Below are 22,955 nucleotides of genomic sequence, written 5' to 3'. Positions count from 1 at the left end.
TAGGCGTTTGCCTTTGCATCTCCCACACAAATCTTGACGATGGGGCCTTTTGGGGTCAACGTGGCGGAGTTTTACTGCGCAGGAGCATCTAGTCTGTTTACAGCTTTGGCAGGTGATATCCTCCACCCGATAAGGGTTATAAGACTTCTGGCAAGTTCTGCAGAACTGCTTGAAATAAACCTTGCTGGTGCCCTGCACGCACCACACGTAGGCACTTTCCCATCGGATGTTGCAGTCCTTGCAGTGGTAGTAGCCGTACTTCTGCTCTAAGAACTGGAAGCGCGGCCGCTCGGTGGACAATGGCATTATTTTGCTAGTACAGGATGCAATAGGCTTGCCCAGACAATGGCATTATTTTGCTAGTACAGGATGCAATAGGCTTGCCCTGCAGACACTTGACCCTGGTCTGTCACTGGGGTCCATCTAGCACTGACTCCCCACTCTGGTTTGCACACTGCCTGTCAGGCTTTGGCTTGTTTCCAGTCTCCCTGGCTCCTGATTTTTTAAAAGATTTTATTTATTTATTTATTTATTTATTTATTTATTTATTTATTCATTCATTCATTCATGAGAGACAGAGAGGCAGAGACATAGGCAGAGGCAGAAGCAGGCTCCCTGTGGGGAGCCTGATGCGGGATTCAATCCCAGACCCAACACCCTGAGCTGAAGGCAGAGGCTTGCTGAGCCACCCAGGTGTCCTTATCTGGCTCCTGATCTGCCGCAGCCCCTGGCTCCAGTGTCAGATCCTGCCTTAGTTCCCAACCCATCCAGGATAGGCACCCCATTCCAGCTTACCTGCCCTGGTCAGGTACCCCTGACCACTCCTGGCAGGTTTCTGCTGCCTTCTATTGGTTACCACCCTTTTCTCCAATTAATAGTAATCTTTTACACACAGAGACACACTGACAAAGACACACACGTACTTAATACTTTGAGCACTGGCATGAATATTCCAAGATCTGGCAAAGCCTTTAGGTAATAAAGTGTAAGTCATCCCTCCATAACTAAAGGTAGCTCATCCTGTGCACCAGCTAGTGATAAGCTGAGAGTCTGTTTTAACCAATATAAAAGCACTTCTTGGGGGTATGTTCTTGTTGTTTCTGGGTTTATCAACTGTTATGTTTAAATTGTCTTCATTTTACTTTTTTAAATAAAAAATACATAAAAGTAATAATCTCCCTTTATATATAAGCCTATATCCACCCCATAACAAGCATTAGTTGCCTGGATTATATCCCTTTCATAGACTTTTCTGTGCTAACTCACAGACAAGAGCATATACAGTTTCTGTAAGAAATTTGTTTGCTGGTTTTGGCTGAAGTACAATCATTCTGTACACAATACTTTGCAGATTGCTTCTTTTCCGCTTGACAATTTATCATAGACATCCTGCAATTCAGCAAATATAGACCTAACTCTGTACTTCTTATGTATTCACGCACACACATACACACAGAGATATAATTTTGCATAAATGAGGGGCTTAGTCAGTTGAGTATCTGATTCTTGGTTTTGGCTCAGGTCGGGATGTCAGGGTTGTGGGATTGAGCCCCATATGGGGCTCCCCACTTAGTGTGGATCTACTTAGGATTCTCTCCCCCCTCAAATAAATAAATAAAATCATTAAAAAATAATTTTGCATAAATAGGATACTCTTCTTTTTTAATCCCCCAAATCTGGAGAAGCCCTCATACCTCTATTCTAGTACTTGCCTCCATGGGTAGATTATGCTTTTTTTTTTTTTCTTAACATGTCAATCAAAAGTCAGACAGTAAACTTTTAATCTTATTGGTACTATGCCTCTTCCAGAGTAGGAACTCAACACGTGTCTGCTGGGTGAATGAAAGCTTGTTTTATTACTCTTCCTGCTTTACATTTGGGAACCTTAAGTAACTTGCCCAAAAAGGCACAATTCAAGTGCAACGGAACAGAGGCTCTGGCTCAGATCCCTGTCACTGTATATCCCCTAGTGGTCCTCTGCATCGTGCTCTTGTGCCTGAGCCATCATGATCTATGTGAAAAATTCAAAACCCAAATCACGTTAAACTTTAAAAATGTAAGACCTGGAAAATTCTAGGGACAGCCCTTTATGGAGTGAATGTTTTAGAAATATCTTTTCCCATTCTGTGCCTTTCTTTTCATTTTTCTAATGGTCTTTTGAAGAACACAAGTTTTAAATTTCGATGAAGTTCTATTTTTTTTCTTTTATACTTCATGCTTTTAAGAAACCTTTGCAAAATCTAAGGTCACTAAGAATTTTCTCTTATTTTCTTTACGAGTTGTATTTGTTTTTATACTTAGGTCTATGATCCATCTTGAGTTACTTTATATATATGGTGTGAAGAAAGGATTGAGGCATATATATATTTATATGAATATAAATATATATATATTTAAAGATTTAATTATTTATTTGTGGGAAGGAGCAGGGAGAGGGAGAATCTCAAGCAGACTCCATGCTGAGCACAGAGCTTGATGCGAGGCTGGATCTCATGACCCATGAGATCGTGACCTGAGCAGAAATTAAGAGTCAGACATCCAACTCACTGAGCCACCCAGGTGCCCAAGGTTCCTTCTTAAATATTACTTTATTATTATTATTATTTTGCATGTGGCTATTCAATTGTTGAAGTACCCTTTGCTAAAAAGATGATCTCTCTTCCATTGAACTGCCTTACACCTGTGTGGAAAATCGACTGACCACATATGTGTTGGCTTATTTCTAGACTCTTTAATCTGTTCTTTTGATTGACACAGCTGCCTTTTCACCAATACCACACTGTTTTGATTACTGTAGCCTCAAAATGGGTCTTGATCATGTAACATAAGTACTTAACATGTGTTCTTTCTTTTCCAGAGTTGTTTTGGATGTCCTAGTTCTTTTATCATTTTTTTAAAAAGATTATTTATTTATTTATTCATGGGAGACACAGAGGCAGAGACACAGGCAGAGGGAGAAGCAGGCTCCCTACTGGGAGCCGGATGCAGACTCGATCCCAGGATTCCATGATTGCGACCAGAGCCAAAGGCAGACACTCAACCACTGAGCCACCCAGGTGCCCCTACTTTCTTTACTTTTCTATACAAATATTAGAATAATCATAATAGTTTTTACAAAAAGCTTACTGGAAATTTGATCAGAACTGAGTTGAATCTACAGATTCAATCTACAGAACTGGCATCTTCATAACATAAGGTTTAGATCTGGGGACATGGTATATTACTCCATTAGTTAAGTCTTTACTTTTTCTCTGCACTGTTTTATGGTTTTCAGGGTATATGTCCTTCACAACTTTTGTTAAGTTTATCCTTAAGTACTTCCTTTTTTTTTTTTTTTGTTTAAGATTTTATTTTCAAGTAAATTCTATACCCAGTGTGGGGCTCAAACTCACAGCCTGGAGATCAAGAGTCCCTCACTCACTAACTGCACCTATTTTTACTACTATTGTATCCAGTATTGTTTTTAAATTTCAATTTCTTGGGGGTGCCTAGGGGGCCCAGTGAGTTAAGCATCTGCCTTTGGTTCATATCATGATCTCAGGGTCCTGGGATTAAGCCCTGAATCCGGCTCCCTGATCAGCAGGGAGTCTGCTTCTCTCTCTCCCTTTGCTCTCTCTCAAATAAATAAATAAAATCTTTAAAAAAATAAATTTAAATTTCTTCTTTAAAGGGAGTGGGGGCAGAGGGAGAATCTCTTTTTTTAAGATTTTAAAAATCCATTTATTTATGAGAGATACAGAGAGAGAGGCAGAGACATAGGCAGAGGGAGAAGCAGGCTCCCTACAGGGAGTCCAATAAGGGATTTGAAACTGGAACTTTGGGATCATGATCTGAGCCAAAGACAGATACTCAACCTGAACCACCCAGGCTCCCCTGGAGAGAGAGAATCTTAAGCAGTCTCCGTGTCCAGCAGAAGAGCCCAATGTGGGCCTTGATCCCACAACCCTGACATCATGACCTGAGCAGAAATCAAGAATCTTACACTTAACTGATTGCACCAACCAGGTGCCCCACCAGTGATTCTTAGAGGCAGAAAGCAGATCAGTACTTGCTTAGACACAAGGTTTCAGGAGGCGGTAAGGATGAATTACAAAGGGACCTGAGGAAACTTTTGGGGATGATAAGTTTGTTTCTAACTTGATAGTGGTGGTAGTTTCACACATCAAAACTCATTAGATTGTACAGTTTAAATATATGCAGTTTAATGTGTATTAATTATATCTTACCAAAACTATTAAACATTTGTATTTGGGCTCCAGGAATGTATAGGAATAATGTGACCAGCGAATATATCCTCATATCAGATACTAAATCAGATTCAAACTAGGTGTGGGGAGGGACCAATTTCACCCATTATGGAGGGAAGGTAATAAGATACCTAACCTCCTGTGGGTTTCCCAGAGATTAGGCTTCCATGTCCAGAAACCAGGCATCTCCAAAAGCTATAATACAGTGGTCCCCCCTTCTCCATGGAGGATAGGTTCCAAGATCCCCAGTGGATGCCTGAAACTACCAGTAGCTCTGAACCCCATAGATACCATGTTTTTCTTATACAAACATACCTATCACAAACTTTAGTTTATAAATTAGGCACAGTGAAAGATTAACAAAACTAAAACTACCACTAGATTTTTTTTTCCTTCTTCAGTTTCATGGATACAAGACATGTTCTTACCACTGACCTTAGCAATTTCAGCATACACTTTTTTTTTTCTTTCCTTATTAAGCAGAGAGCTTTCATCTTTATAGCTACTCTTTGGCATATCCAAACTGCCAGCACCACTATTCTTGTGCTCTGGGGCCATTATTAAGTAAAATAAGAGTTATTTGAACACAGGCACTGTGGTAGAGTGACTAAAGGTGGGTAGCATATACGGTGTGCATCTGGCTGGACAAAGTGATGATTCACATCCTGGGCAAGACTGAGCAGCGGAACACGCAAGATTCCATCACACTACTCAGAACGGTGCACAATTTAAATCTTACAGATTGTTTATTTCTGGAATTTTCCATTTAACATTTCATGGGAACTGAAACGAAGAAAGGCAAATCTGCAGATAAGGGGGAAGACTACTGTACAAATGGTTCCTATATTGCTGGGAGAGAAGGTAAGAGCTGAAGGAAGCTGGCGGAGTCCTGTGGTTTATATCCTGGGAGAGGGCTTCCCTCAACCCTTGGCAAAGGGTTTTCTGGCTGCAGCCAGTGGGAAGACCTTATTTTTAACTCACTCTAAGTTTCACGGAGGAAGGTTAACTTGCCTGAGTGTTTCTCCACAGGGTGCCTCCAAACCACAAATTCCTGATTCCTACTCTGGTTTATCCTAAAAGGAGTAGACTGATCCCTTAATCCCTGTTTAAAGGGCCCTTGTTTATTGAAGCCGTGAACTCTGGGCACATGGTCATAAATCACTTTAGCTCGACCCAGATTGTGAGGCGGGTGCAGGCTAAGAATGGGCATCTACATCTCTGTGTAGATGACGTCAATGTCAATCTTGTCTGTTTTCCTTGGAGGCATACTCCTGTGAACCCCTGTGCTGGGCCAGATCCAGCCTCTACTCTTCACTCTGTTCTGTGCCTGGAAGGACAGGTGGAGGCAGTACTGATGCATCATCCTTGCTCTCCCTACCCCAACTCTCCTCATTGGCTTGGCCAATGGGAGGTGCTGTAGGAATCAGAGGACAGGAGAGTTAGAGACTGGTGTCTCCCATTGACTGGTTGTCCTACCTAGGGCCATGGGCTCTGGTCAGATGCCTCCTTTCCCACAACTAGAGCACCCAACTGGTTGGGGTACAGCTCTCTCCCCTTGTCCCTTCAGGGCTAGGGCTGATAACAGCTCCCCATTGTTCTAATGGCTGGGTTCTTCCTTCCTAGTTGATTCTCCTCTTCTAGGTCACACCTGTGTATGCATTCCTTCTTTAATTCAATTAGCCCTTCCAGTGGACAATCCCTTCCCTGCTGCCACTGCAACTCATCCACCTCCATAGCCCTCAACAGTCCTCATCTACTGTGTCTATCTCCCCAAAGCCCACAGTTTGCTGATCCACTCACCATTGCCTTGGCTCTCCTCTGTCTCTCTGATTCTTTTTTTTTTTTTTTTTTAAGATTTTATTTATTCATGAGAAACACAGAGAGAGGCAGAGACACAGGCAGAGAGAGAAGCAGGCCTCCTGCAGGGAGCCCGATGTGGGACTGGATCCCGGGTCTCCAGGATCAGGCCCTGGGCTGAAGGTGGTGCTAAACCGCCGAGCCACCCGGGCTGCCCCTGTCTCTCTGATTCCCCCCCCCCCCACCCCCCCCCCCACCCCCCCCCCCCCCCCCCCCCCCCGCTCCAACTCCTGTTTCCACCCATCGCCTGCTCTTTGGCCAAGTCTACACTGACACCGCTCTGTCCAGAATGGAAGTCATCTCCTTTTTTGGAGCCAGCACCCCTACTCATTTAAAGTGATCTCCACCTTCTCAGACACAAAGCCTTGAAAACCAGGTCACAACTCACCTCTTCCCCAGAGAAACTCAAGGGAAGCAACTCACAAAGCCTCCCATATAAATACACTTGGAGAGAAGTGAATTTCTCACTTTTGAGAAAAGTGAGAAAAGTGAAACCAGTGAGCTAGCTATGCAAATATAGCCTCAAGGCAATCACCCCTCCAACACCTTGCCACCCTTAAATCCCTCCTCTATAGAATTTGACCCCACCAGTGCCTCCTCCCTCCCCTCATTCCCTACATCCAAGCATGTTCCCATAACCTCCCAGAGGACAAGAACTTTCTCCTTGTTCCCTGTGGGTTCTCAGGGTCTCTCATCCACTCTCCCGATTGGTTCCCTCCCTTCCTCTTCGCTCCCACAATCTGGTCCACACAGCGCCAACCCCACCCCCACCCCCCAAGCACAGGTCTGAGCGAAAGCCTTCAGCAGTAGTTCGCTAGTGCCTGCAAAGGCCCACCGCCTCATTCGCTTCTCTATTGAACGCGTGAATTTTTATCAAAAGCTCTTAGTTTTAAAAAAAAGAATTTAATGCCTTCCTTTGAGTTTCAAGGCATTTATCTCCAAAACCCCAACACTAGTATTTAACGGGAAACTTCGCACTTTCTCTAGCGTCTCCGCTAAGGATCTCACTTCCTCTGCCAGTCGGTACCTCGGCTGACATCCGAGCAGGAGGGGGGGGGGGGGGGTGGTGGCCCAAAGCCGCGGATAAACAGAAACACAGACGGGTTTCTACCACGGCTACGCTCCGGCCGGTTCCAGACCGGGAGAGGTTTGGATAGAAGGTGTCAGAGGCTCCCGCTGACCCAGCCCGGCATCCCGCCCGGGTCGGCGATCGTCGCCAAGGGGATGCGCAGGGCTGCAGGGCAGGGCAGGGCAGGGCTGCAGGGCAGGGCAGGGCAGGGCGGGGAGGAGGCCGAGGGAGCTGGTGCGGGACGTTGACCCGCTGGCGGGAGCCGGGCGGGAGGGCAGCGCTTCCCGGGGCTGCGGCCGCCGAGCCGGTCCTTCCCGCGCTCCCCGCGCCCGGCCCGAGCCGCGTAAACACGCTTCTACCCCGCGGCCGGGACTCCCCGCGGGAGGCCGGGCGCCCGGGGCAGCGTGACCCCCGCCCACCACGCCGGGACCCGGCAGCGCCCGCCGCTGAGCGGAGCGCGGCTCGCGGGCAGGGGCGGGGAGGGCGGTGCGCCAGGCGTCGGGGGCGGGGCGGGCGAGGGCAGGTCAGGGCAGCCCCGACCCCGCCTCCGCCCCCCGCCCCGCCCCCGCCGGGGGCGGTGGGGCCCGGTGACTGACAGGCGTCCGGGCCGGTCAGGGCGCGGCTCGCGGTCCCGGGAGCCCGGCGGGGCGGGGCGCGCTCAGGAGCTTCGGAGGGGCGGGGGCGGGCGGGGAAGCCTCGGAGCGGGGCGGAGCCTCGGGAGAGTAGCAGCGCCCCCAGCCAATGGGAGGCCGCAGCCGTCCCGTTAGCGCCGGATCCCAGCGGGTAGGGCGGGGCGGACGGCGCCGTGGGGATCCCGGGGCGGCCGAGGGCCCCGGACTCGGCTCCGCGCGGCGACATGGACCGGATGGCCAGCTCCATGAAGCAGGTGCCCAACCCCCTGCCCAAGGTGCTGAGCCGGCGCGGGGTGGGCGCGGGGATCGAGGCGGCAGAGCGGGAGAGCTTCGAGCGGACTCAGGTGAGGACCGGGGACCCCGGGGCATGCGTGGCTGGGGCATCCCGAGAGACGCAGTGTCCGGGAGGGGCTTTGGAGGGAGTAGAGGTGTCCAGGCCCAGGGCTGGACGGGGAAGGCGGGCCTCGGGAGGGAGCATCTGGTGCGCAGGTCGAGGCGATCCTGGGGAGGTCGGGGACCCGGGGGCATCCCAGCTGGCCTGGGGAGAAGGGCAGGGCGGCCCCGAGGAGGCGGCACGATCCGTGCGGTGGGGCAGGGCAGGGGTCACAGGGGCGGTGAGCGGAAGGAACGGAGGAGGGGTGGGAGGGGTGCCCCTAGGCAGGGGAAGCGCACTGGGGGGCCGCTCGGAGACACCAGTGTGGTGGCGGGAGCGGAGCCCCGGACTGGGATGTGAACTGGGGGCTCCTTTTCTCCCCTCTCGACCGCTTCTGGGTTGCATTGACATTCCCCCCACCCCTAGCATCCCCTTCCTGGTGCCTCTGGCTTGGCTCACACCACCCCCAGCTGTTGGCCTCCGGAAGGCCGGGCTGAAGGGGTCTGGGCGGCGGGAAGGAATGTAGGAAATGCGACGTGTGGCCGAGCTTGAAAAATGAGAGCTGGAGGAGGGGGCCCGGCCAGGGGCCAGGGGCCAGGGTCAGGCCTTTGGTCCGACAGCCCGCTGCTGGTAAGGGTGAGCTGCCCAGTGGTGCCCAGAGCCCTGGTTTGGGGTTTGGGTTTCATCCCCCAAGATGTGCCTGACAGCTAATAGGCAGCCTGCCCTATTTGTCCAGCCTGACCAGGGCTGGAGGCCAAAATTCCCCAGTGTCATCAACAAAAAGCCACAATCCATTTTTACCTCAGAGTTTGAATGCCTGCTGTATTGATTTGACTGAATAAAGCTGACATGTTTCTGGTGTTCATCAGCTCGTTTGTATGCAAAATCCATTTCAAAGGGCACAGCACTTCTTTTAATCCCAGTGCCAAAGTTGTATGGGCAGATTTGTTCTTTGCTCTTGCGCTGAGGGTGGAACCTTTGAAGATCCAGCTGGGCCTCCACTGCCAGAGGCTGGTTCCCCTGCTGTGTTCTGCTCCCTCCCTCCCGCCACGAAACAGGGTACAATGTGAAGGAAAGGCTTTGGGGTTTTAGGTAGAAAAGATTGGGAAGACCTGATAGTATTCTGTGCAGGAATCTTGCAGTGAATACAGCTTTTCACCCTGGCAACTTCATCCTCTTTCCAGATGCCTCTGGCCCGTTCTAGGTGTGTCTGGGTGATGTAAAGTAGGGAGTGTCCAGTCCCAGGGTCATCCTACCCCAGAAAGGGATGGGAGAGATAGGAAAGACAGCAGTTCACTTCTGCCTCCTGGGAACCAGCTGGGTTTGAGACTTCTTTTCTCTGCCTTTGTGGACTGGACCCCTGGAAAGAAAGAAGCTTTCCGTCTGCTGGTCCACGGTGGGTGTTAATTGCCGCAAGTAGCTGCCTAGTTCTGAGGCTTCTTGCTCTCACTAGTGTGAATAGTCTTCTTTTTTCCTTTTAATGGAAAAAGAAAAGAAATAGATGTTGATAACCCAGTCCATCTGGAGTCTCAAATAAGTAAAAACTAGAGCACTAGAGGAATATGCATAAAACTTTGACCCATTATAGCAATAGAAATTAGGTTTGTGAAAGCTTCCACCCAGGACTGGCATGTCCCCTTGCCATCCAGGGACAGTCCAACAAGGAGACTCTGAGGCAGTGTTTGCCGGTATTTTACGTGTGGAACACTTGTGATTGGCTGCGTCTGATCGAGTGGCTTGTTTGGCGGTGGGGTGGGAGTGAGGAGGAGGTAGGCTGGAGCAGGAAAAGAGAATTTTTCTATTATTGAAACTGTAAGGGGGGTAGGAGAGTGGAGAAAAGAGAACAGTCCTAAAACTTGGCACTGGTCAATCTGCAAAAGCTCGTTTTGTTTGATGACTTCAAATGTATCTAGCGTATTATGAGATATAAAAAATGAGCTAGAAAAAAAATTTAATGACTTAAGAGACCATGAGAATCAGCCAAGGTGTAGTGATAATTGTAGCTGATTATCGTATTTGGCTCTGTTCTAAGTACTTTATTGTATTACTTTCTTTAATCTCCACAAGGACCTATGAGGTGGGTATCAGCCCCGTTTTCCATGAGGAAATTGAAGCACAGAGAGGTTAAGTCACCTGCCCAAGGTCATACAGCTGGAAGCCGTCACACCCTTTACCCAACTGTCTTGCATTGCCTCTGAGTCCCAGCAGAACGCTGGCATTGGAGCTGGAAGAGGTTTGAATTTTATAGCCAGGCACTTGGATAGGCTGTGTGACCTCAGGCAAGCCTTTCTAAGGCTTCCTTATTGTAAAATAAGGATGATACATACCTTGCATGATAAATGAAATCATAGGCATGAAGGCGTTTTGTAAGCTTCAGAGCATGGTTTCAGTGATTCTTGCTGTAATCTGGGGAGACCTAAGGAAGCATAAATATAAGTAATAATGCAGGCTGTGATGAACTCTTCAGCAGGGGGACAGAAATGTTCCTAGGTAATGTGATCACAGCCGAGACCGCATGCGGAAAGTTCTGTCTGAGGGTGTGGGGAGGGATTGGGAGCCCTTACCGGGACCTGACGACCATCCAGCATGAGATAGTGCTTGCTGGGTGGAGAGAAGGAGGGAGCATTCCAGAAGTGGGGAATGGCAAAGGAGATGTCCAGAGGTGAGTGCAGAGGAGTAGGTAGCCCATCTGGAGGCAGGAGCAGAATTGGCCACTCAGCACCTCTCAGCCGCACCTCTCAGCCGCACTCCTCCCACTCCTCCGCCCCCACACCTGCTACCTTGTATAGTCACTGTTTTGTCCTCAGTAAACTAGGAGCTTCATGGGGGCAAGATTGTGTCTTGCTCTCTCTCCCCTGTGTCCTCAGATTCCCGAGGCCTGTGTTAGTGGTGATCTGGCTGTAGGTGGGGTACAAAATGACTGGCTAGTTCCAGCAGGGAAGCCCTTGCTTCCCCTCAGCTCAGGGAAGCCAGGGAAACTTTTTTTAAAAATAAAGATCTTATTTATTTATTAATGAGAGACACAAAGAGAGGTAGAGACACAGGCAGAGGGAGAAGCAGGCTCCCTGTAGGGAGCCTGATGTGGGACTTGATCCCAGGACTCCAGGATCATGCCCTGGGCCAAAGGCAGGTGCTAAACTACTGAGCTACCCAGGGATCCCCAAGCCAGGGAAACTTGATGGTTTTTCCTAATGGTCCCAAGTTCCCTCCTGGTCCAGCACTCTGTCCTACACTCTCCAGTCAGGAGCCCTGCCCAATGCCTATCAGAGGACTGTGATTTCTCTGCCTTCCTTCTGGTCAGGGGCTCTGTTCATGCCAGAGTGGGGACCTCAGACCCACCTGCTGCAGCACCTATCTCCAACCTGACCCTTGCTGCCAGCCCATCACAAACAACCTTCAGGTTCTAGGGGAATGAAAAGTGGTTCTTGCCCTCAAACAAGCTGCTGTAAGAAAGATACCTTGCCTGGAGCACTTTACAGTTTACACAGCATGTTTTAGCTATCTTTGGGGCTACACTGTGGTTGGGCATTACCACTCTTATTTTGTGGATGAGAGTGTGGTAACTTGCCCTGGGCCACCCATTGATGATTGAAAAGCAATCAGATCCAGGGCTCCAGATTCCAAGCCCCTTCCACCACACTGTCCTCATGTTGGCCAGGAGGGCAATTCTGGAACGAACCAGGACAGCTGACACACATAGGCACAAAAATACCCTGACCATATTTACTTAGCCAGAAAATGGTTTTCTCCATGGTTTGTTTATTTTTTTTTACCATCCATTTAGTGAGCACATAGCGTGGAGGGGACACAGAGATGAGTAAGATAAAGAGACCAGCCTGCAGGAGCTCATGAATCAGCAAGGAGGTGGACCCGCTACTGTGGGGCCCTTCTACACAGAGGGCAAAGGACCTACAGCCCTGGCATCATGGGAGCTGCTAGCAATGCAGGACCTACGGAATGAGAGCTTTCATATCAGCCAGAGCCCTGGGTAGTCTTGTGCATGTTGAAATTTGTTCTCTTGTGGATGATTACTAAGATCAGAGGAGAGATGGGGCTGGAAACATGGAGGCTTTTGTCCAAACCTGTTTGGGTAGAGCCCACCACAGAGTACAGGATCCTAACCAACCTTAAGCTGGGAAGAACCAGGAATATTTCGATTCTAGAGAAGAAAAGACAGAAACAAATATTTATTGAGGGCCTGGTGAGCCCTAGAAACATACTGGGTGATTTATGGCTATTATCCTATTTAATAGCTTAGGCTCAGAGAGGCGAAGTTACTTGCCCAAGATCACACAGCGAGTAAGCAGACAGGCCAGAGCTCTGAAATCCAATGACCAAGCCCACATCCTCTTCTCTGTGTTTAAGTCAGGGGGCATTTCTACCATTTCGCTCATGATCTTTAGATCAGCCTTTGATTCACCTGCTGAGAAATTGTGGCGTTGGACCAGAGAGATCAGTGCTTCTCAACCCTGGCTGCTCAGGAATGGCTTCTAGCATGAAAGGTGCTATCCTCCCTCCTGTCCTCTGCTTGCTCCCTTCGTTGGTACTGGAAAGGTAGAAAGGATGCTGCAAGCTTTCTTTGAGCTTGTGGTTCTCTACTTACTCCTCTGGTTTCTTCCCATTGATAAAGGTGAGAACAGCTGACATTCACTGCATTTACTATGTGCACATGGTAAAGGCCTTTATGAGACACACCTCCCAGTTCTTGGAACGAATTTATGAATTACGATCCCTGTTTTACAGATCAGGAAATCAAGGCTTAGATGTGTTAATAACCAGCTCTAGGTTCTGAAGTAGGTGTCTGAGCTGGACCCAGGCTCAGGAAAACTAGCCCCAGAGCCTGGCTGTGCATGCTTGCCATCCCTGTATCATTGCCAGGCCCCCTCTGCTCTTTCTCCTTCTTTTCCCTAACAATTGGGTCCCTGATGTGCTAACCTCACCCTACTTCTCTTTACCTTCTGTCCACTCATCTGACAGTTTCTGTTTTTATGTCTATGATGTCACTTGCCCACGTCTGTCTCTTGACTTCCCTGCCTATGTGACCACTTCCTATTGGATGTTTGCCCTTGAATAAACCATACATGCCCCAGACTCTACTTCGGGCCTTCCCAGCCTCTGAATACCAGCGTCTGGTCCCCATCAGTCCTCATCATCTCCTTGGCATCTGTCCTGAGTCCTCTCTTTCCTCTGTCCTCACAGCCACTTTGTGTTCTGTGAGGCTTCTCTTGTCCATTGCTCCTTTGCTTTGTACCATTCCTGTCCTCACAAACCTCCTGCCTGTGTTGCTGAAATCCCATCCTCCCTGGGGCCAGAGGGATCATCTCTAAAGCTCAACACTGCTTCTTTAACTCCCTCTTTTCAAGAACCTTTGCTGGCTCCCGAGATACCCTGCAAGACCGTGGCATCTGAAAGTCCCTGGTCCCTCTCTTTTCCAGGCCATAACTTACACTGCATCCCTCCACTAGACAGCTCCTACAGGCTGCTCTCAACCAGATCAGATATTCCAGCAAGCATGGGCCCGTAGCTACTGTATGTCTGTCCCATTCATCCATGTCGAGCTGTGGCTTCTCTTCCAGACTGTAAGCTCTTGGGGGCAGGGTCCGGCTCTCAGTGTGGAGTGAACCCTTGCAGGAGGCAGGTACTGGACCTTTTTGCCAAATGTATGAATGTGAAACAGTCAGAGGATCTAGACGGAGCCTGAGTGCTGTAGACAGGCCTCTGCTTGCAGAGTACTTTCCCTTTGCACATTTTGGAGATTCTCCCTCTGTCTCCTGTGATTTCTCCTGTGATTAACTCTTACTAAGTGTCTACACTATGTGCCAGGCCTGTGTGCCCAGGATCCCCATTTAGGAAGGAGCCTGCAGAGCCTCTAGAGATAGAATCAGGGCTTGTGGTCAATGATTTGAATTTCCGTGAATTTCAGAACACTTTATAAACATTCCCAAAACATGGACGTGGACCTTCCAGGGCTTCTCTCTGCTTCTTTATGCATCAGGTGGGCCTTTCTGAGCTAGAAGGGAGAGAAGCTGGCCTGGTGTCCCAGGCACCTGGATGTGGCTGATGGCAGTGGCCTGCGTGCTGCTGCTGGAGTTTGCAGCAGGGTGTAAGGGATGTGAGGATAAGCGCAGAGTAATATGAGAGCACTCCCTGGGGAGTGAGCAAATCTGGCTCTGCTACTGGATTTCTCATTTCAAGATGGGGAGGCTGGACAAGATTTCCAGCTCTCAAACATTTGAGCTAATAAAATTCCCGAAGTGGGGTTTCACACTGTGGAATAAAGACACACATTTCATCTGAGTTCTCAACTGCTCTCTTGAAAAACTTCCACATGCCTCCCACCCGTATGTAGAACGGGGCACACATGAATGGGTGGTACCGTATTTTCGGACGGCATGAGGAATGCCCACGTGGCTCAGGAGAGCAGGATCCCAGCCCCACTTGGGCACTGAAAGGGTTCTCTGTCTGGCATGTCTGCAAGACACCAAAGAGGACTGTTTAACACTCCCTGTCCACTGGCCCACTTGGTCTGCCACATCGGGACAAAGTGTAGAGAAGCCCCGGACGGGGTGCAGCGGGCCAGTGGCCGGTGCTTCTGCATCCAGAAGGTTGATGGCCTGGAGAGATGCCCACCTAGGAAAGGGAGCTTGTCAGCCCCACCTCCTGGCAGGGTGGGGGCTGCTTCCTGTTTTCCTGCCTGGGCAGGCAGGGAGGAGCCCTGTTCCTGGCTCACAGGCCCTGCAGTCCGACACTGTGCAGGGAGAGGGACAGGGATTGAAGGTGTCCCCTGGCTCAGACAGTGGAAGGGAGGATGGGCTTCTTTTTCAGATCTGAAAGGTTACTACTGCTGCCTCTGTTAGGGTAAATGAGACAGCTCAGGAAGCTGGGCCAGGCTATTCAGGAAGCCAGTATGGCCGATTGCTTCTGATTTTAACAGATTTGCAGTTTATAAAGCACATTTGCACATAACCTCTTTTTTGGCCACAGAACAACCATGTGATAAATAGTGGTCTGTTCTCAAGGATGAGAGGCTCTCTGAGCCTCTCAGTGAGGCTCAGAGAGCATAAGCCACTTGCCCAAGAGCACTCAGGAAGTGGCTGAGCAGAGGCTTGAACCTGGTGGCTCTTACCTCAAACTGTACTTTCCTTTGAGTATCTCTCTTTAAAGCTGAAGGCTGCTCTGGGGCTGGTAACTTAGAAAAGTCATGGAGATTTTTTTTTTCCAAGTCTTTTCCAATTGACTTACTTGGACTTCTGAAATTCCCCCCAGAATATTTTTGCACCACACATAACTATCAAACGGCCTGTATCCAGAATATGTAAAAAAAAAAAAAAAAAAAAAAAAAAAAGTAAAAGAAAAAAAGAGACCACTTAATAGAAAAATAAGCAGGAGGAACTTCGTAAAAGAAAATAAACCTATGGAAATGTGCACCTTCATTAGTAATCAAGGAAATGCAAATTAAAATCATAATAAGATACCATTCAATGCCTATCAGCATGGCTGAAATTAAAAATGAAAAGGGGCGCCAGCATGGTTCAGTCAGTTAAATGCCCTACCCTTGATTTCGGCTCAGGTCATGATCTCAGGGTCCTGAGCCCGCGTCAGGCTCTGTGCTCAGTGCGGAGTGTGCTTGTCCCTCTCTCTCTGCCCCTCCCCTGGCCTGCATTCTCTCTTTTTCTGTCTCTAAAATAAATAAACAAAATCTTTAAAAAAGAAATAAAAATGAAAATGAAAACAAAAGTGGTGCCCATGTGGCTCAGTTGGTTGAGCGTCGACTCTTGATTCGGCTCAGATCATGATCTTGAGGTCGTGGGAGATTTAATTTTAAAAAATGGAAAAGAAAAAAGAAAAACTGACTGTACCAAGCATCAGCAAGGATGTGAAGCAGTGGAAATGCTCATGCTGGGGCTGTGCACTGGTGCAACCACATTGGACAACAGTCCAGTGTTATCCAAAAATTGAAGATGTATAGACTCAATAGGCCCATACTTCCACTGTCAGCTCTATACCCAACAGCAAGGCACAAAACATGTTGGAGGGATGCTCATCATCACCTTTTGTCATAACTCCAAACTGGAGACAATCCAGGTCCATCAACAGTAGATGGATAACTGCATTGTGATGTCTCTCATGGGGATACTTGCACAACAAGGAGAATAAATAAACCGTGGTCACATTCGACAACATGGATGAATCCTACACACCTGATGGTGAATGAAAAAAAAGGCAGACCCAAAGGACACCTTCTGTATACTTCCATTTAGTTATTTATTTAAGATTTTATTTATTTATTTGAGAAAGAGTGAGTACAAGTGAGGGAGGGAGGAGCAGAGGGAGAGGGCAAGAAGCAGAGTCCCCACTGAGCAGGTTGCCCAACACGGGGCTCCATCCCAGGACCCTGGAATCATGACCTGAACCAAAGTCAGATGCCTAACCAACTGAGCCACCCAGGCACCCTGTATGCTTCCATTTATATCAGGTTCACAAAACAACCAAAGTGAAACGTATCAAGTGTGCTACTTGGATTGCAAATCTGTAAAGAAATAAGGAGATAGAGGTGCCTGAGTGGCTCAGTAGGTTGAATATCCTACTCTTGATTTCAGCTCAGGTCATGATCTTGGGGTCATGATCAAGCCCTAGCGTGGAGCCTGATTAGAATTCTTTCTCCCTATCCCTCTGCCCACCACACCCCCCCTCATGCTCTCTCTCTGAAAAAGAGAGAGAGAGAGAAAGCAAGCAAGCAAGTGATGATTATCATAAAAGTCCAGATAAACATTGTCCTTGGATGCAGGATGATTAATTGGGAGAGTGTGCAAGGAGAGATTCTGAGGTCCACCATCAGTTGGCTTATTGGCCTAAGTAGCAGTTTTTGATAATTTACTAAGCTGTACATTTTTGTATTGTGCAGTTTTCTCTATTTGAATTCTATTTCAAAATACAAAAGTCTAAAAAAAAAACAAACGAACACCAAAACCACCTCCAGGGAGTAAGACACAGTGTCTTGAGGAGTCTAGGAACTTGCCACTTACATATCTGCCCACCTTTTGAGGTCTCTCCCAAATACAGCCTCCCTGGTGAAAACCCTTCTGATATGCCCTGGACCTGGAAGCCTTTGATTTATGAATCATGTATATCCATGCAGCATATTCTGAGTACTGCAGTAACATGTAGTTGTGAGGTTGAGACTTATCATTAGCCCACACTGAGCATGTTGCTCTCAGCTTCCATCCGTTTGTGCCTTGTGTCTGCCTTCCTCAGCACCAGATGGGCCCCTCATGTCTTCATTCATCTTTTACCAGGTTGTCCCCAGCCTCTAGCACAGGGAAATACACCAGCTCGGGCTAAGGAGGTCTGTGAAATACAAAATAAATTAGGGGATGAAAAGTTCTCAAGGGGGGCACCTGGGTGGCTCAGTCTGTTAAGCGCCTGCCTTGGGCTCAGGCCATGATTCTGGGGTCCTGGGATCAAATCCAAGGTCAGGCTCCCTGCTCAGCAGGGGAGTCTGCTTCTCCCTCTGCCCCTCCCCCTGCCCATGCTCTCCCTTGATCACTCTCTCTCAAATAAATAAAATCTTTAAAAGTAAGTTCTCAAAGGAGAGAATGAAAGAAGAGAGTGTGTTTTAGGCTCAAAAGCACATTTGAGGGATGCCTTGGTAGTTCAGCAGTTGAACGTCTGTCTGCCTTCGGCTCGGGGCGTGATCCCTGGGTCCTGGGATTAAGTCCCACATCGGGCTTCCTGCAGGGAGCCTGCTTCTCCCTCTGCCTGTGTCTCTACCTCTCTTTGTGTCCCTCATGAATAAATACATAAAATCTTAAAAAAAAAACAAAGCACATTTGAATAAAATATCAGATATCTGTATGGTGGACTTCCAGAATGTATGACCACAAGATTGGCTTGTGTTCCAAAGATCTAGATCAAGTCTCACTTGATAAGCTACTGTGAGAACAGAGGAGCCTGGGGAATGTCACCTGAGAACATGGCAGAAACGCTCACCTTCTAACAGCGATTCTGTGTGGTCCTTGTCCTGTGTACAGTCCCTGAGGCCAGCCCACAATGACAGTTCTGAGCTAAGATGGTTGCTGTGTGTGTGTGTGTGTGTGTGTGTGTGTGTGATTATGTCTTACTGCCTGTCATGTGACCCCTCCCATATTGGGCTGGGAGTAAATGCCTTCTCTGGTTTCTTTTGGATGGGTCTTAACCAATACTATATTCTTTCCTCCTATTTTCCATAATCCTTCAGTGAGAGATTGACAGGCAGGAGCTGTGTGGTTTCTTCTCTGAGCGAGATCCAGGAAAACTTCCCTTGAAGTACCAGGTCAGCCCAGGGCTCTACCTCTCCAGGCTTGGCACTAGGTAGGCATTCCAAAACTCTGTGTTGAGTACCTTATTCATCTGTCTTTACAGCCTCAGGCTCCTGACACAGTGTCTGGTACCGAGTGACTCTTGATAAGGGTTTGTAGGATGAAGAATGAAATATTTTGAATAAAGGGCTGATGAGTGTCGGCCATATATGGCCCCAGAGCTGAAGGGTGAACCCTCCCAAGTTCACCCTGAGTCTGGGGTCATGTGAGCATGATTGGAGCCAGCAAGAGACTGGGTCCTTTTTTTTTTTTTTTTTAATTTTTATTTATTTATGATAGTCACACAGAGAGAGAGAGAGGGAGAGAGAGAGAGGCAGAGGGAGAAGCAGGCTCCATGCACCGGGAGCCCGACGTGGGATTCGATCCCAGGTCTCCAGGATCACGCCCTGGGCCAAAGGCAGGCGCCAAACCGCTGCGCCACCCAGGGATTCCCGAGACTGGGTCCTTGAAAGAGACGAGGTCTCTGACATAACCAGGGACTTCCTACTGAACGTCAGCTCCCTGACTTGTGCTTGGAAGTAACTTGAGATCTCCTGCTTCCCTTGAGTTTCTTAGTCCAGGAAAGGACCTCCCTATATAGTCTAAGGCCATTACTGCTGATAAAAAAAAAACAAAAAAAGCTCTAAACCAACCCCCCCCCAAAACCTGACACACCTAATCCTGAACTTTGTCTCCTGCCACAAACTCACTCGTCCTTGGTTCCCAGTTTTAGAGAACCCCAGTTTATAAACGCTCCCTGGCCCTTGAAGCTGACATTCTGCGGCTCGTCTTTTGACAGCTCTCTTTTCTGCATCCCTGTGGCTAGGCACCAAGTCCAGTTGTTCTGTCTCCTTCATTCCTTGTTTGCTCCAAATGGCTCCTACTTCTCCCACCTGAGCTGCTCCTGCCTTCATTCAGGTCTTGAACCTGAACTACTCATCACACTGCCCAACTGGCTTTCCTGCCATCCAGTCTTGCCCCTCAAATCCACCCTCCCCCTGTCTGCTAGGCATTACTCCAAACTGTGAAACTCAGGCTCATGGGCATAGCATAGAGCTGACCTTTGTAGGCTGTAATGTCCCGTGGAGCCCCCACCACCCCTCCATCCCTGTCCTATCTCAGGCCCCACTGTGTTTCTCCAGGTGGCATACCATGCTTTTCTGCCTCAGCCTTGAGTGCCCCTCCCACTTTTTCTACTCACTAAACTCTCCATCCTTGAAGTCCTACCTCCAGTGGCCCTCCTCTGGGAAGTCGCCCCACTCTTATGGGCAGATTTATTTGATGAAATTTCTGTGTGTTTCTGTGTTGATGTGTTGATCTATATGTCTGTTCCCCGCTGGACGGTGAGCTTCCCTATAGCTTCACCTTCTTTGTAGGCCTCACCCCAAGCATGATGCTCAAGACCGCGTAGACCCTCAGTAAATGTTTATTGAGTGAACTAGTAATAAAAGATCAATACCAATAAAGGACCTGATCGTATTTGATTGTTGCTATACCAGAAAACGGAAGAGGCCCAGTTCCCATTCCAAGGCGGGTGCCCAGTGCTGAGGTGATCATACATGATCTCCATTACGTTGGGCTGAAGCAGAGGCTTTGGCTCCCCTGGTAGAAAGAGGTAGGTGTGCTTTAGGAATGGAGAATTCAGTAGGAGGGGCATTTTACAGAGAGGGGCTTCAGCGTACAGTCATGGTACACCCAGAGCCAGTGGACTGGGAGCCAGTATTCCTGATTTATGTTCCATGGTGAGGGATGATGGGATGGGGTAGGCAAAATAATACACACACACTGTCTCTCTCTCTGTCTCCCCGCAATATGTCCACCTGCGAGTATGTTTTGTTACACAGTAAAAAGGTCTTTGCAGGTATAATTAAGGACCTCAAGATAGAAAGAGGAGCCTACATTTTTCCCAGAGCTTCCAGGCAGGAATGCAGCCCTGCCAACACCTTGATTTCAGCCCAGTGAAACCAAGTTAGCCTTCAGATTGCAGAACCCTGAGCTGATAAATGGGCGTTGTTTTAAGCTACTAAATTGGTGGTAATTTGTTACGGTCGGCGATAAAAACTAATATGGATGATAACAGGTAACTCACACTCTGGAGTGAGAAAGCTAGTGGAGCCCTTGCCTCGAGGCACAGACAGGCCACCCTTTTAAACCTGGAGGGACATTTGTTATTTCATCCATGCTTACTGTGGCCATAGATGAAACATTACATTTCCACACCTGGCACTTATTCACAGAAATCTTATCCTGGAGAAACAATTCAGCAGCGTGTTCAAAACATTCTTTCCTGCTGGGCCATGGAGTTCTTTGGTGAGATTCCAAGCGTGAGGATCACAGATAGAATTTACTTAACCTTACATGTTTTGGGTTTTTTTTCTCTTGATCAAGCTCTATGCTATTAAAAAAGATGGGTAGGTGGGGAGCCTGGGTGGCCCAGTGGTTTAGCGCCGCCTGCAACCCAGGGCATGATCCTGGAGACCTGGGGTGGAGTCCCACATGGGACGCCCTGCATGGAGCCTGCTTCTCCCTCTGCCTGTGTCTCTGCCTCTCTCTCTCTCTCTCTCTCTCTCTCTGTCTCTCATGAATAAATAAATAAAATCTTAAAAAAAAAAAGTGGGTAGGAAATCCCTTTTTTCCCTCTAGGATCCTGATGGTGTCTTTGCTTGAGAGAGCTGACTTGCAGTCAGGAAACAGGTGGGAATAAATGAACAGCTTCCCTCGGAGTGGGCCTGCTGTGTGCTGGTCCTTACATAGGCTTTCCAGGGTCCTCTGGAGTGTGCCCGTATTTTTGGGCTTAGCTGCAAGGCAGACAGGGGCGCGCGCCCAGAGCACTAAATTAAGATTTGGGGTGCCTGGTGGTTCAATTGATTGAGCATCTGCCTTCCGCTCAGTCATGATTTCAGGGTCCTGGCATCAAGCCCCATGTCAGGCTCCTTGCGCAGTGGGAAGTCCGCTTCTCCCTCTCCTGCTGCCCCGTCCCCCCTGCTCATGCGCACGCGCTCTCTCTCTCAAATAAATACAATCTTAAAAAAAAAAAAGAATTGGGAAGCCTGGGGCACCTGGCTGGCTCAGTCAGTAGAGCGTGTGACTCTTGATGTTGTTGTGAGTTCAAGCCCCATGCTGGGTATAGAGATTACCTGAAAATAAAACCTTATAAAAAAAAGGAAAGAAAAAAAGAATCAGGAAGCCCCTCTTCTCCTGGCTGTAGTTCTCCTTGTTCTGCTGTGGTCCCTACTCTCTGTAGGTCTTTGGTCATGGTCTGTGAAATGAGGGGGTTGGCCGAGATCGCCCCAAAGGTTTAGTGAGTTGGTAGCTCTGTAAAAATGCAGTTACTGAAGCAGCAGTCCTGTGAGATTTGACTGCCTTTTGACAACACCTGGCCCTTGTTCCAGTTTTGCTGTCCCATTTCTTGGCTCCAGACTTTGAATTCTGATTGGCTTTCCCTCTCTATGAAACCCTTCCTCCTGGATAACCCTGGCTGCACTTAATTTCTATGGGTGACTTTTTTGTATTGGTTAGAGAGTCTTAAGCCCCCCTCCCCTGCCTCAAAGAACTGGCCTTCCAAAGCCACTCAGGAAAATTACCTCATGAGAACTCTTTTGTAATTGGTCACTTCTGCCCAGGCATCGTCTTCTACCTTCTATTTAGGACTACCAGGTACATCTGCACAGGCTGAGCACTGCAAAACTCTGTAAGTATCTTCTCATCCTGGCCTTCCCAGGGTTAGTCCATTAGGCCTAGGTTGTAGCACATAACAAAAATAATTTTCCAGGGGCACCTGGGTGGCTTAGTCTCTTAAGTTTCCAACTTTTGATTTCCGCTCAGGTCATGATCTCAGGGTCATGGGAGTGAGCCCCATGTCAGGCTCCATGCTCAGCAGGGAGTCTGCTGGAGATTCTCTCTCTCCCTTTCCCTCTTCCCCTCCCTGCTGGTATACCCGCTCTCTCTCAAACAAAGCTTTACAAAAATTAATTTTCCAGAAAATTAATTTCTGTCACCAAATCCGGCCACACGGGATGTCTGAAATGATGCCATTTTGTCTTCCACTAGCCTGCTTCACACATTGACCTTACCTCCCTGGTTCCTCTCTTTGTCTGAGGTGTGGCCTTTGACCCAATCCACTTTCCTAGAGGAAAGTAAGGATTAGAAAAGAAAAATTAACTTGCTTAGGGTCCATTCGGCAAGTCTCATCCAGATTTGAGGCACACTCAGCCTTGTGTCTGTGTCCTGATTGTGCCTCAAGACTCTGTAGAGATTAAGATCATGAGCTTTAGGTCTGGTTGGGTCACCTGCCAATGGTTCCAGGCAAGCTGCTTTACAGAGACACTGGTGGGCATAAGTTGATCTGACCCAGTTAAGTAGAGAGCCATTGAAAGAGCATCTGTGGTAAAAAGAAAAAAACAAAAAAACCCAAAAAACTGGGCAGCCTGGGTGGCTCAG

The 22,955-nt window shown here is 48.4% G+C and overlaps 1 protein-coding gene across 2 annotated transcripts in view; it reads left to right on the top strand.

The window, feature by feature from the left end:
- The first annotated feature begins 7,957 nt into the window (after positions 1-7,957).
- HIP1 (huntingtin interacting protein 1) overlaps positions 7,958-22,955 on the top strand; it is a 158,010-nt gene continuing 143,012 nt past the window's right edge. For both annotated transcript variants that reach the window (XR_005986626.1, XM_041747269.1), the window contains exon 1: positions 7,958-8,149. Coding sequence is in view for 1 of the 2 variants with exons in the window: in XM_041747269.1 (XP_041603203.1) it covers positions 8,030-8,149 (120 nt within the window). In the remaining variant the exon portion in view is untranslated. The remainder of the gene's footprint in view (positions 8,150-22,955) is intronic.

The sequence above is a fragment of the Vulpes lagopus genome, chromosome 3 (assembly GCF_018345385.1).
Source record: "Vulpes lagopus strain Blue_001 chromosome 3, ASM1834538v1, whole genome shotgun sequence".
NCBI classification, from domain to species: domain Eukaryota; kingdom Metazoa; phylum Chordata; class Mammalia; order Carnivora; family Canidae; genus Vulpes; species Vulpes lagopus.
Note: the sequence above shows the minus strand (reverse complement) of the source record. Positions and strands in the feature narration are given on the sequence as shown.